The 11,948-nt window shown below is 39.1% G+C and overlaps 2 protein-coding genes across 3 annotated transcripts in view; both read left to right on the top strand.

The window, feature by feature from the left end:
* The first annotated feature begins 29 nt into the window (after positions 1-29).
* On the top strand, positions 30-1,357 carry LOC105692009 (40S ribosomal protein S23). Its single transcript, XM_012410874.3, has 3 exons — positions 30-178; positions 498-657; positions 1,024-1,357. The coding sequence occupies exons 1-3, from the start codon at positions 175-177 to the stop codon at positions 1,289-1,291; spliced, it is 432 nt and encodes a 143-aa protein (XP_012266297.1). The 5' UTR covers positions 30-174; the 3' UTR covers positions 1,292-1,357.
* Positions 1,358-1,456: 99 nt separating this feature from the next.
* The window catches only part of LOC105691993 (repressed by EFG1 protein 1-like), a 38,392-nt gene continuing 27,900 nt past the window's right edge, over positions 1,457-11,948 (top strand). For both annotated transcript variants that reach the window (XM_012410848.4, XM_048650000.1), the window contains exons 1-2: positions 1,457-1,921; positions 3,307-3,537. In XM_012410848.4, the coding sequence (XP_012266271.4) occupies positions 1,712-1,921; positions 3,307-3,537 (441 nt within the window). In that variant the 5' untranslated portion in view covers positions 1,457-1,711. The remainder of the gene's footprint in view (positions 1,922-3,306; positions 3,538-11,948) is intronic.

Genomic DNA, 11,948 nt, shown 5'->3' with positions numbered 1-11,948 from the left:
GTCTCGAAAACTAAAAAACGAACGTGGTTTGAATTCAAATCAAAAACAACTCGTAACTCGGCATCAAGAATCGCGCGATAATCGCTGCTAGATCGATGTCTCGAATCTCGCTCCACTGTTAGTTTCCGTCACTTACACCGCAACCTCTTCCGGTTTAATTACGGACCGATCAAGATGGGTATGTGGAAATTCTGTTAATTAAAGCAACGTTTTAGCATTTTATACAAGATACAAGTGCCAATATAATGTACAAATAATTATACCGATCCCATACAAGTGTTACGATAGCTTCTGCCGGCACCGGTTGCATATCATATCTCCAAATGTTTGCATTTATTTCAAAAGAAAACGTGGTTACGTACGCCATGGCACTTGATATCTAGCGTGTCTTTGTTAATGTTTTGACATTTTGTTGTGATAAACAAAATCATCGACTTATTGTGGTATTCATATAGCACCTGCAGTCATGTAATTCTCAAAATACAAATGTTCAATAGGTAAACCCAGAGGTCTTCGCACTGCGCGCAAACACGTCAACCACAGACGTGAACAACGCTGGGCCGACAAAGACTACAAAAAGGCTCATCTTGGTACGCGTTGGAAGGCTAATCCTTTCGGAGGTGCTTCCCACGCCAAGGGAATTGTTCTTGAAAAAGTGTAAGTCAATATCATATTTGGTTCTAGTTTTTATACTAACAATTTGAATTTACTACGTCAAAAGCTAGGTTAGGTTGCTAGCTCAGTTGATCAGTTGGTCCAAAGACTGGAAGACTTCATTCGTCTAGTTTTCATTGATGGGAAGGTGGTAAAAACTGTAGAGCTAAAGATCAGTCAATGATTTTTGATGAGTCACGAATTTCGATTTTTCATTGTCATAAGCAATAGAAGCAAGTGTTACCAAAAGTTGTTTAACTTATAAATATAACTTTGGATATTATTTGATTACTAATCAACACATTGATGCTGATTCACAACAAATCGTACAATGAAATGGTTGCATAATGCTTTCAATTTTTTTTACAGTGGTGTAGAGGCGAAACAGCCCAATTCTGCTATTCGTAAGTGTGTGAGGGTGCAACTGATTAAGAACGGCAAAAAAATCACGGCGTTCGTACCTCGGGACGGTTGTCTGAACAACATTGAAGAAAACGACGAAGTCTTGGTCGCAGGATTCGGTCGTAAAGGTCACGCTGTTGGTGACATTCCCGGTGTCCGTTTCAAGGTTGTCAAAGTAGCCAACGTATCTCTACTGGCTTTATACAAGGAAAAGAAGGAACGTCCCAGATCTTAGGATTCTTATATGTACAAAATGTATTTTTACTTGTGTTTCAAATAAACACTAAAAGTACACCAAAAATTGGCGTTAAGCTCTGTTGAATATGCACGTTACAAATGCATGTTACACGTACACACATCGTACGTTACTTCCATTTGGTATTGCTCATTCATCTCGGATGCTGGTAGCGTTATTTCATCTCGTCTTATTGTTCGTACCGTCGACTTTTTCTATTTCATCTATGCTACCACGAAGGAGCAATCATTGAACAACCAATCGCGTGTATCGATCTGTAACATGGGTGGCTAATCGTCAGGCGCAAAAGCCGAGTCTGCGGTGACCCCGAGTTGCTTGGATGCTGGCGACCGGCGGCGCGTTGAGGTAAAAGTTAGCGGTAGTCTAGTGATTCGGTATTTTGGTGTGCCAGTCGCTGCGATGGAGCTGCGCGAGATGAACGTCGCGACGGAGGAGGAAACCGCGGAGCTCTTGCCATCGCAGCAACGCGACGACGACGAGAGTTATTTCATTGAGTACGCGATTCAAAAAGAAATTATTAATCGTAACCGATGCACCGCGAGTCGGCGGCTACTTGGGCAAACTTCGCTCTTGGATCCTAGCGTTAACAACACTAATCACCAGTCTAAGGTGAAGCAATATAAAAGCGTGCTAAAGTTTACCTAGATCCATGCGAATTAATGGTGTTCTCATAATAACTGCCTGAATGCCTGAATGAATTGAAAATTATTCAAAAACCTTCGAATTTTGCAGCGAAGATTTTTTGGGGGGATAAAATAAATCTATTGATGCAGGCGTTGAAGCATTTCGTGTCGTAGCCGATGAACGACACAACATTGCAACGCAATTAGAAATTGTCCTCTCTATGAATGAAAGTGTCGAATATAATCCTACCCATCCTAATTTCATTCAAAATTGGCCAATAAGCGCACTGCGCTTAACGTGAACCTTTGTATTTTGATCGCGAGACATTTACGCGCGCAATTGTTGGAGCTCACGAATCAGCATGCGTGTGTTGATAAAATTCTAAGATTTCGTTTCACTTAATCTTTGTGAAAAAAAAGTATAATAACATCCAAAACAGAAAAGCTCATAGATGGCTGATCTGACCGATACATTTGCACGTGGCCATTACAGCAACAAAATATAACATGTATGATAACATCGCGGTTCATGCAGGATTGATTGGTCAATTTAGAACAGACCCATGATAGAATATTTGGCTCGTATTTTATTGCTCCGCGAAACGAATACGCTAGATTGATGATCGATTAAAAAATAATTACATCTCCCATCTTAATTTCCATCGTTAGATTCTACAGTTCAGCACCGCAATGCTGCAGCTGATGCAAATCCGAGTTTCTTCTCATTGTTACAGTTCGGAATAGGAATACCTGCTGAGTAAAGGATTGATTCAGATTTTTGTGCTGCAATTACCTATTCATTATTTGTACATTTAGAATTTCACATCGTTCTAGTCAGAAATCAAATCAGATCCGTAAATATTGACAACAGTCAACGGCAATTGTACGGAGAAATTTGAGCTATGAGAAATAACAGTTTGCAAATAATCGCTTATGTTGAACGTAACAGTTCCTCACAGAAGGAAATAAACGTAGATTTAAACGCGATCATCTATTGTATATTATACGTAAGGTGAATGTATTTAAATGGCACATAATGTTTTTACTTGAATGATGAAATGAGGCGCAATAAAATATACCTAGATGTTTAGATCCGAGTATACCAATATTTGTTGAGATTCAGTACGCCTCAGAGATTACGAAACAATTTTGCGTGAAGCTCGCGAGAAGTTGGTCTCTGGAAAATTGCAATTCCATACATAGAACTGAAGTTTATCGTGCGCTCCGCATGAGAATCAATTTACCTTTTCCTAGTCGGTCGGTTTCTGATTTAATCGAAAAGTTTAACGGTAAAAAAAAAGGCTGCCGATTTCGCCTACGTATTGTAATTTCTCTTTTCGTTTCTCTTCTTCGAATCGATTCGCAAAAAAGGAATCGCCGTGTGCAGCGATAAGTTTCATTCATGGCTCGGGTCCCAATTGGCCACCGTCTCGGAAACGTGAGGAGGCCAAGGCCTTGGAAAACCTTAGGAAAAGGGTCGAACAATCAAAACTCTTCAAGGCCAACCAGGTCTCGGATCCTGGAGGGTCCTCCGTAACTTCCGTCCGACAAACAACCGAGGAATTGCAGCAGCTGGACAACCGACCTAAACTCTTCAAAAAAGTAAGTTCACTCTTTCATAATTGGCATCATGCCAATCCTGTAGAGGAGTATTCTTCAATACATCGAATAAGACTGGTGTGAAAATATTATGGTAGAAAAAAACAATCGTTTGTTGCGAGAGTACACCCTTTCATGCGAGCGTCATGAGTGACAGCTTCGCGTTTATTATTCCATCGCCATTACGAGTTTCTGAGCTCGTTGTTAAGCTCGCATGTACTACTTACTCAATAATTATAGACATACCACACTTTCTTCATCCGATTCGTGCGGAATTGTGCCAGGGTTATGCATACGTAAGATGTAATGTTTACCAAGGCGAGCACGAGAATTAACGAACCACTTATAAGTTTTCTCCAAAAACATGGACTGAGGTATTGAATGCTCAGTAGTGCAAAAGCACCCGGCTACGACGAAAAAATGAATGTCCCTTTGCAGTTTATTGTACAAAAATGCACCCGGGGTGGAGCATATGTGTGGAATAAAAAATGTAAAAGAAAAAATTATTACTAACCGATAAGCTTAGCTATAGAAATTCATCGAAATTTTTCACTTTCCAATAAAATCGATGTACTCGTATCTGCACGTTTGCACACGACATTTGTGTTTTCATAAACGGAATTTTGTATGCGGATATATGTTTATACGTCCTGTAATTCCCTATTGCATTTACCGCATGTTCCATTTATCGAAGGTATATGTATTTATCGTATACGTACATACGTATGTACGTAGGGATTACAGCTATTACGTATTTCGTATACCGATCCGCGGACGAGGGTTTGAACGATGACGGCTTATGACGTGATACGGATGGTATAGTATTGGTTCTCCGATAGAAAATTGAAATTTACCCGGAATTTCAACATCTCGCGCGAAACCTTGAATGTACGTACGTAACACATCATTTTTTCCTCACGGTATTTCCGTCGCCCTTGTCAAAATAACGGCACCTAAAACAAAAGATTACATGCATCATACATATTTTCAATAATGTTTCAACGATTTCTTTTATCGTGAAAACCGGAAGAGATTGCTACAGACGGATTATAATCTGCGTCATATACATTTGACAATTACATATAACAATTTTTGCTGCACTGTAAACATAAATTCATCATCTCATGAGCGATCTCACGTCAAAATGATTCTTGTCGACGTGGATCAAAAGAGATCATTCCAATGAGTCGTTGGATTATTTTATTTCCCTCCACATCGATCAGGGAATTTCATCGTTTTCAAAATATAGCTGTCATAGATTGCTCAGGTTCTGTTTTTTTTTTCTTTATTTCGTTTTCATGCTACTTCACTTTTTTTTCTGTAGTATTTTCCAACGTAATAATAAATGCCGCTTGATTAGTCGATCATGAGGAAACTGTTACATTCCTTTAATTGTGTCGCGCCAACTGTATCGTGCACAGTAAAACGTATTTCAGTAAGCACATCTAATAAAATACGCGATAATCTAGTTCCCTAATCTTTATAGTTTGTATCATCTGCACGGTAACGGCGAGTGCGTGCAACCAACGCATTTATGAGCCATTATACATATAGGTATACATGTTGCATTACAGGCGTATACCTATACGTACGTAGTTATTTGGATTAGAGCTTGTACGCCGTCGTTCGTCTCCGTTTCTTCGATCTGAAAGTTGAAAAACAAAGGAAAAAAAACAAAACAACAACAAGAAAATAACTAAAATCGCATCGTGTATAAGCCGCTGATTGCTTCGGAATTCTCCAGCGGATGAAAAACCACTAACCAATCGTGCGAAAAAATTCGATATTCGATAACGTTCGCAAGAGCGCAACGGATACAACGTACGTTTTACTTCTAATAGCTTGAAGTATCCAGACTTATGGAATTATTGTATCGAACATAGGAAGTATTTGGTATCAACGGATCCTTGGATGAAACGAAAAATCAAAGAAAAAGAGAATTCACGGACGGTATCGCCTGCGGTCGTAATATCGTAGATGGCCGAGACTTTTTTGAAAGTTTTTTTTTCTCAAAGCTCGATCTATTTCCTGAATATTTTGAAATCCATAAAAAAAAACAGCATCGCTCTTTATAAGTGTTATCATTTTTTGAAATAAGATAACGAAATGGACCTTCTTCATTTTTCGACAGTTTCAATTATAATGTGAGAAAATGAAAAATGTCGACATTTTTCGATCGCCATTCCACATCAGATTATCCCGTCGGCATCCTCCGCTGACGAGGAAGGAATATAATACCCTATTAACAATTACAGGAAATAAAGGAACACGAACGATAATTATAGGGAATTAGAGGATAGTAATTCAGGAAAATCTAGATGGGTAAAATGAGCGGTAAAATTCGCTATCGCTGCAGCGGATAAAATTCTCTGCATTACATCTCGCGATTAATACATGGCGATGGAGGATCGATTAGAGCCAGAGCTTTTGGTCAAGCTCAACCACACCTATATGTACAACACGATGACACTGCGGTGCATATGGTCTCTGCGGGATGTTATCGGTGCAAAGTTTTTGCCGAACAACACAACTTCCGTTCGCTACGCTATTCAATTGGCGGACAGCTGTGCGGTGTTACGAAAAGATAAATTGCTTGATTATATACCAATACGAAACGGATGGTTAACTGATTCGAGTCCTTCCGCAACCAACTCTGTTGCGTTTACTCTTTGTAAATACAAGTTTACCGTCAGTTGCAACGATTAATTAAAAGTCATGTATATATGTACCTGTGCAGGCATCGGGAAAATCTATGCATTTAACCTTTTGCCTATATACGAAGTCGGGGTTTATAGAGCAAATAAATCACCGTACGACTGGCGCTGATTAGCAGAAAATCATAGGTGTAATGTGATTTTTTTTTTTCTTTCAAAGGGAAATTAAAAGGATTTTCTCTTTGAAGCTTCTCGGCGTGTTTTATAGGTACATATACGTACGTGCAAGGTGTACATGTACGATATAAACCGGGGATGAGTGCGGAATGTATAATTTAAAATGAAGGACTTCTCAAAATTTGCGAGTGTTTCAGAATTTACGGGCAAGTTATTTGGCTTGAATATATTTGTAAAAACATCATTTGAAAAAATCATGATAAAGAAAAAATGAATAAGAATTAATCACGCATCTGGCGCGTGTTGGCGTATACCTGGAATCGCGACCAATTAGCCGAAATTTCATGCAGATAAGAAACTTCAAGGAGATATAATTTTCCCCTTATACAGTTATATTTCTTTATAGAGTTAATACTGCGTACAGCTTCATTACATTCGACCCCTTGTATGGATACGTATATATGTATATAACCGCGGTTAGACTTGTAGATTTGAAAATTGTGAAGAATTATATGGTCTTCAAATTCAAGAGTGGTTTTTTGCGTTCGATTATTCACTTGTATTATTTTTATTTTTATTCCTATTTTCATCATTCCGATGCAGTCGGAAGCCCTTTCGCCGGAGACCACGCGTACAGCACACCCACTTTATTTCCATAAGTATATACGCGTTGAAAATCGCACGGAGCTTTAGACACGGAAGAAATTTTTCTCTCGAAGCACAAAACCGATATATATTCGTATTTCGAAGGCGCTAATTGGAGTGACTTCCTCTATATTCAAAGTAAGCTCGTATTTATAGGTATATATACATAGGTAGACGCATATACACATCTCGCAATATGAATATTCTGATTTTTACGCTCCACTTACCATCTACTATGTATTTATATAGATACGTAAGTATACATAGGTATATGTTGTACGATGAAAATGTGAAATATGGACGGTGTGCATGCACAAAACGTAAGTGACAGCCTAATTTTACTATACATAACAACGGCAGGTGGGCGGGTTCGTGATGAAAGCATCACGATGGTATATAACATGTACGCGTGTTAATACCTGTATATACATATATCGATTATTCAGCGATGTAGCAGTTTTTTTTTTTTTTTGGTTTCTTTGCCATTTGCAGTTCCTTGAAACCTTCGAGATTTCGTCCCTGTTTCTCCGTTTCCGGTTTTGAATATCGACCCTTAATCTAGGTGTATATGAAAAAAAAAGATCGGCCAAAGGTCGCGATTGCGGTTTAGTTTTATGACACGTATAGATAACATAAATCATAGCGGAAAGGAAATGCATCAAGTATTTTCACAAGATGGCGGCGATCGAATATCGAACGTGTATTATTTGAAAACGCGCATATACCCCTACTCATCGGTTACAATTTATTGCTGCAAAAACAAAAACAGCAACAAGAAAAAAAAAAAAAACAAGGAAAACGGCAATCATATCATAACAAGGCCTACGGTGTACAGGGGATGAAATTTACTCGATATCATGAAAAACTGGATCGAACATATTTTTATGGCCGTGAATCATGAAGATGCCGAATGCACGCGGTTTCGAGAAAATCATTTCGGCAAACACGAAAGGTATACGTATATCTGTTATAATTTTCTTCTCTCCGGGGTGTGCGTCACGGTCACATCATAAGGGATTTATTTTAGCCCCGCAGGACGCGGAGGGCGCTTCGTGATATCAGATTGGAAACGATGAGAGAATGAAAAATAATAGAAGAAATTGGGAAAGTGAAAAAATAAAGCAACGACGGCGGAACAACTAGAACGCGTGTGGAAGGAGCCGCGTGCAGATCCCAGGCAGAAAAAAGCACGTTATAGCTACGGTATATGTATACGAGAAAAGCGAAAGTTGTCCGCGTCAAGATCCATCACTCATGTCTGATACCACAATCATAAGATGGCGTACATCATCCGCTGCCCGAGTTGGCAGAAAGAAAATTTCTACACGACCATATCCGTGCGTGGCAACACCTGAAACGGAAAACCTTCGAAATTTCCATTCCGCAGTGTGCGACGGTTTCGATACAAATGGGACCTCTTTTCGCCGTCAAAAGCGTTACTGTACTAAATTCGTAAAATGGAAATGTGACGGATGATTTGACTTCGAAAAATTCACGGATAAAAGGAATCGTTCAACTTCCGAAGGATAAAATCAATTTATAAACAACATCTGAATAAACTGAAACGTTCGCGAATCAATTCGTTGACAGCTTCGGCTCCTGCAGGTGAGAACGACGTCAACATTTCTTTGTTGACGTGCGTAACTATCAAGGTCTCGGTTTATCGATACAGTTTGTTGATTTTAAACTATTCTTTCGCATCGGTATAGCTATACGTACAGTACCAACGTCAACACAATATTCAGCGTTCGTTTACGTTTCCGTCACATCTGCGCTTGAAAGTTGTGTTGCGGCAGTTGTCTAGTTGTGTGTTGAAATGGCGGTTGCTCATTGTTTTTTTTTTTAATATACTTTTAATTTTCTCCGTAAACCTGTTGACAAAGAAAAAACCAATTTATGGTACATTGGAACGAATATTCCGTACACACAAGCGCACAAATTTCACGTACCTATATACCTATGTATTTCGCGGGTACAACAAGTATATATATGATACATACGCGGAAGGGACAGTGACTGCAGCAGGACGCGAAATGGGTCAGCATTGTCTCAAGTCCCGTCACGATTTCGGTGTTTTCGTACAGCACGTTTATATGTATAATATATATTCCACCTTTTGTCTGGATTTTCAGGTAGAGAGGAGAAAATTATTCATGGAATTTCTGTTGGACACGATTTCGCAATTTTATTACCGCACCGTACATTCGACTATTATTTTAACGTACAATTTGAATAGCTGCGAAATTTAACACGCGCGCCTTCGCATACGTTCGAGTCATAGCCCAGGTCAAATGAACAGCCCAAACAAGATTTGAAAATTCCAAATTTTAGTCGCTATTGATCAATAAAAAAAACAAATCAAAATCCCTTCGTGTACCTCGTGTAAATGCACTGGTGTACAATATCGATGCATTCGTGATTGCTTTGCGATATGCTAGTTTTTGTTTTCCTTTTTCTGTGATTTTTCACAGATGGTGGAATTTTCTTCTTCATTACTATATACGCGGCCATGTTGGTAGTACAGGTATACGCACGGTAGTGACTATATCTAACTTTCTAATAAATAATACCCGCATTCAACTACCAAAGGGCGGTGGTTTCGTGCCTTTCGGGTGCCGCGGGGGGTGTATAATATTGGAGAATTGCCAGCTGCTTTACTCGCGAGAGATCCTGGCTCCGGACCATTGAAACTTAACTGGCAACTACCCAGCCAGTCACTCATCCGCTCCTCCGGCTGAAGCTAGACATATACCGGATCGCGGAGATGCAGGTACATGCGAAGGATCTTTATTTTTGAAACGCATATGTGTTCGTGTAATATCGAGAAGGAAAAAGTGCAATCGGCTACTCGAATTTACTTTTATCTCATTCACTCGAATGAAAATTCTCCTTCTTCTTCGCGGTACTGCACAGATGCTGTTGCACTTCCGGGGGGTGGACTGTAAAGTTTGAAATTTTTTTTTCTCAAGTTTTTCTCCCTCCTACCAATGCAACGCTAAAAAACACTGTATAGGTATATTGCCAACTATTTCTACCAAAGCACTCGTGAAAGAGTAAACACTGGGGAGAGTTTTATATCTTTTCCTCCATTGTATACTACATTTATACTAAATGTGCGGAAATCCTCGGAGACTCGCTAATGGAAAGGGTCCAAACTATACTTCCCTGCGGCAATTTGATTTCCCTGAAAACGGTTATTCGGTCTATTTTTTTTTTTTTTTTCTTTTTTTTTAATAATTAATTAGATTTGTCCTACTTTTTTCTATTGTCGTATTTGTGGAATCATAGATCATTTTTTTCAGTCTATACTGAATTCGATGGAATACTTTACGGCCGGATTGGTTTTCTTCTTTTTTCAAATTCGGGAACACGAAAGACTCGCGTATAAATTACGTACGCTCATCGTTGAGATGCTTCTCGAAAACAAGCTCGACAAAAAGTTCGTTGACGTTAGTCGAAGTCAGGAAAGACGTCATGACATACGTGGCATATATATGTAATTTATACGGTCGGTAGGTTACGGGATAAATCCGCTGTTTTTCAACTCGATTCTTTGCTGAGAGAAAAATAGAGTGCAAAGGATCGATTGTGCGTCTGGCAATCGAGCGTGATAAAATAAATGAACATGCGTGTCATCGTAACGACGAGAGATGAGAAACGTGATCGTCGTCCGCACTTTGTAGCGACAATTTTTTCGAGTGAGATAATTTGGTCTCATCGATCGAGGAGCAGTCGCGGGTTAATTGTGAGCTCCATTTGGAAAGATTCAAGTAATGAGTCTATTGAACGTGCTCATTAATTTAGCTCTCGAGCGCAGCGTCGTCGTTATATCATTGGCGCGTCTCCAATTACCAAATATCACCAAGAACAGTGGCAATTAGTCGATCCAATGTAAATGTACATTCCGGTTGAAATTGAAATTAGAACCGGTTAAAAATTACCGTACCTACACTGCGTGCGTGATAACTTATTTAATTAGCGATCTCGAGAGCGATAAAACGAGATGAAACAAACTTTGTTTCTTGTGCTAAGGCAAAAAAATTGCCCGCCTTCATCCGCACGCAAAGATAGAATCAATCCGGAATTGATGGACCTCGATTCGATCTGCGTGGGAAAAATAAACGCGTCTTTGCGTTTTCCGTGTATAGTATACGACGAATTATCCGATTGGCGAAAACCGTATAGGATGAACTTGGAGTTATAAACCGAAGCCAGAAGTAATTCCTTCAATCTCATTTTTGGACTTGGCTCCGAAAATGTATCTATATAAATTCCGTAACTGTCCGCGCATTATTATTTGGGGTTGCCAAAATTCATCCCTCATTCTTCCTTTTCGTAATTTTCTTATTATTTCCAATTCCATGTGTCCAGTATAGCGGGAAACTCGAACTTCGATGTAATATTTCGAGACGGTATAACTTCTTTAACTTTTCTTCGAGTTTTCGCAAAAACTTGCGCCATGTGGTTTCTATGAAATATATATAAGGTAGATATTCGTAGCAATCTAAAAAGTAAGGAACTTCCTGATTCGTAGTATTATATAGATATATTTAACACTGTACATGTATATTTCTCAATATACATATATGATATAACGTTGTTTTGAATTTCCCGTAAACTTTTCTCAGATTCAAATTCTATAACGCCATTTTGTTTTCACCCCGTCGACGTAGAACTGTACCGCACCCCGCATTCGCGAGCGTCCCGCGCGTCGGTTAAATAATAATAATAACAATAATCCCAAAATCCGGTATAATTGAGGTTAAAAATATGAAATTCCCCAACGAGAATTAATTATAAATCTGCAAAAACGACCTCTGCGAATTTTCCCCGGTATTTGCAATTTCCGTTTTTTGTTAAATATATATAAAAAAAATATTCGATTATTAACTAGCGGGGCGTGATCATAACCGAAGCTCCGTCCTGGTGCTAAATTAC

The sequence above is a fragment of the Athalia rosae genome, chromosome 2, assembly GCF_917208135.1.
Source record: "Athalia rosae chromosome 2, iyAthRosa1.1, whole genome shotgun sequence".
NCBI lineage: Eukaryota > Metazoa > Arthropoda > Insecta > Hymenoptera > Athaliidae > Athalia > Athalia rosae.
The sequence above is the reverse complement of the archived record's forward strand: the minus strand, read 5'-3'. Positions and strand labels throughout refer to the sequence as shown.

What these genes read in the sequence shown, in the direction of transcription:
- LOC105692009 (XM_012410874.3), top strand. An exon ending in GGAATTGTTCTTGAAAAAGT is followed by an intron (nt 658 to 1,023) that starts GTAAGTCAATAT and finishes TTTTTTTTACAG; the next exon opens with TGGTGTAGAGGCGAAACAGC.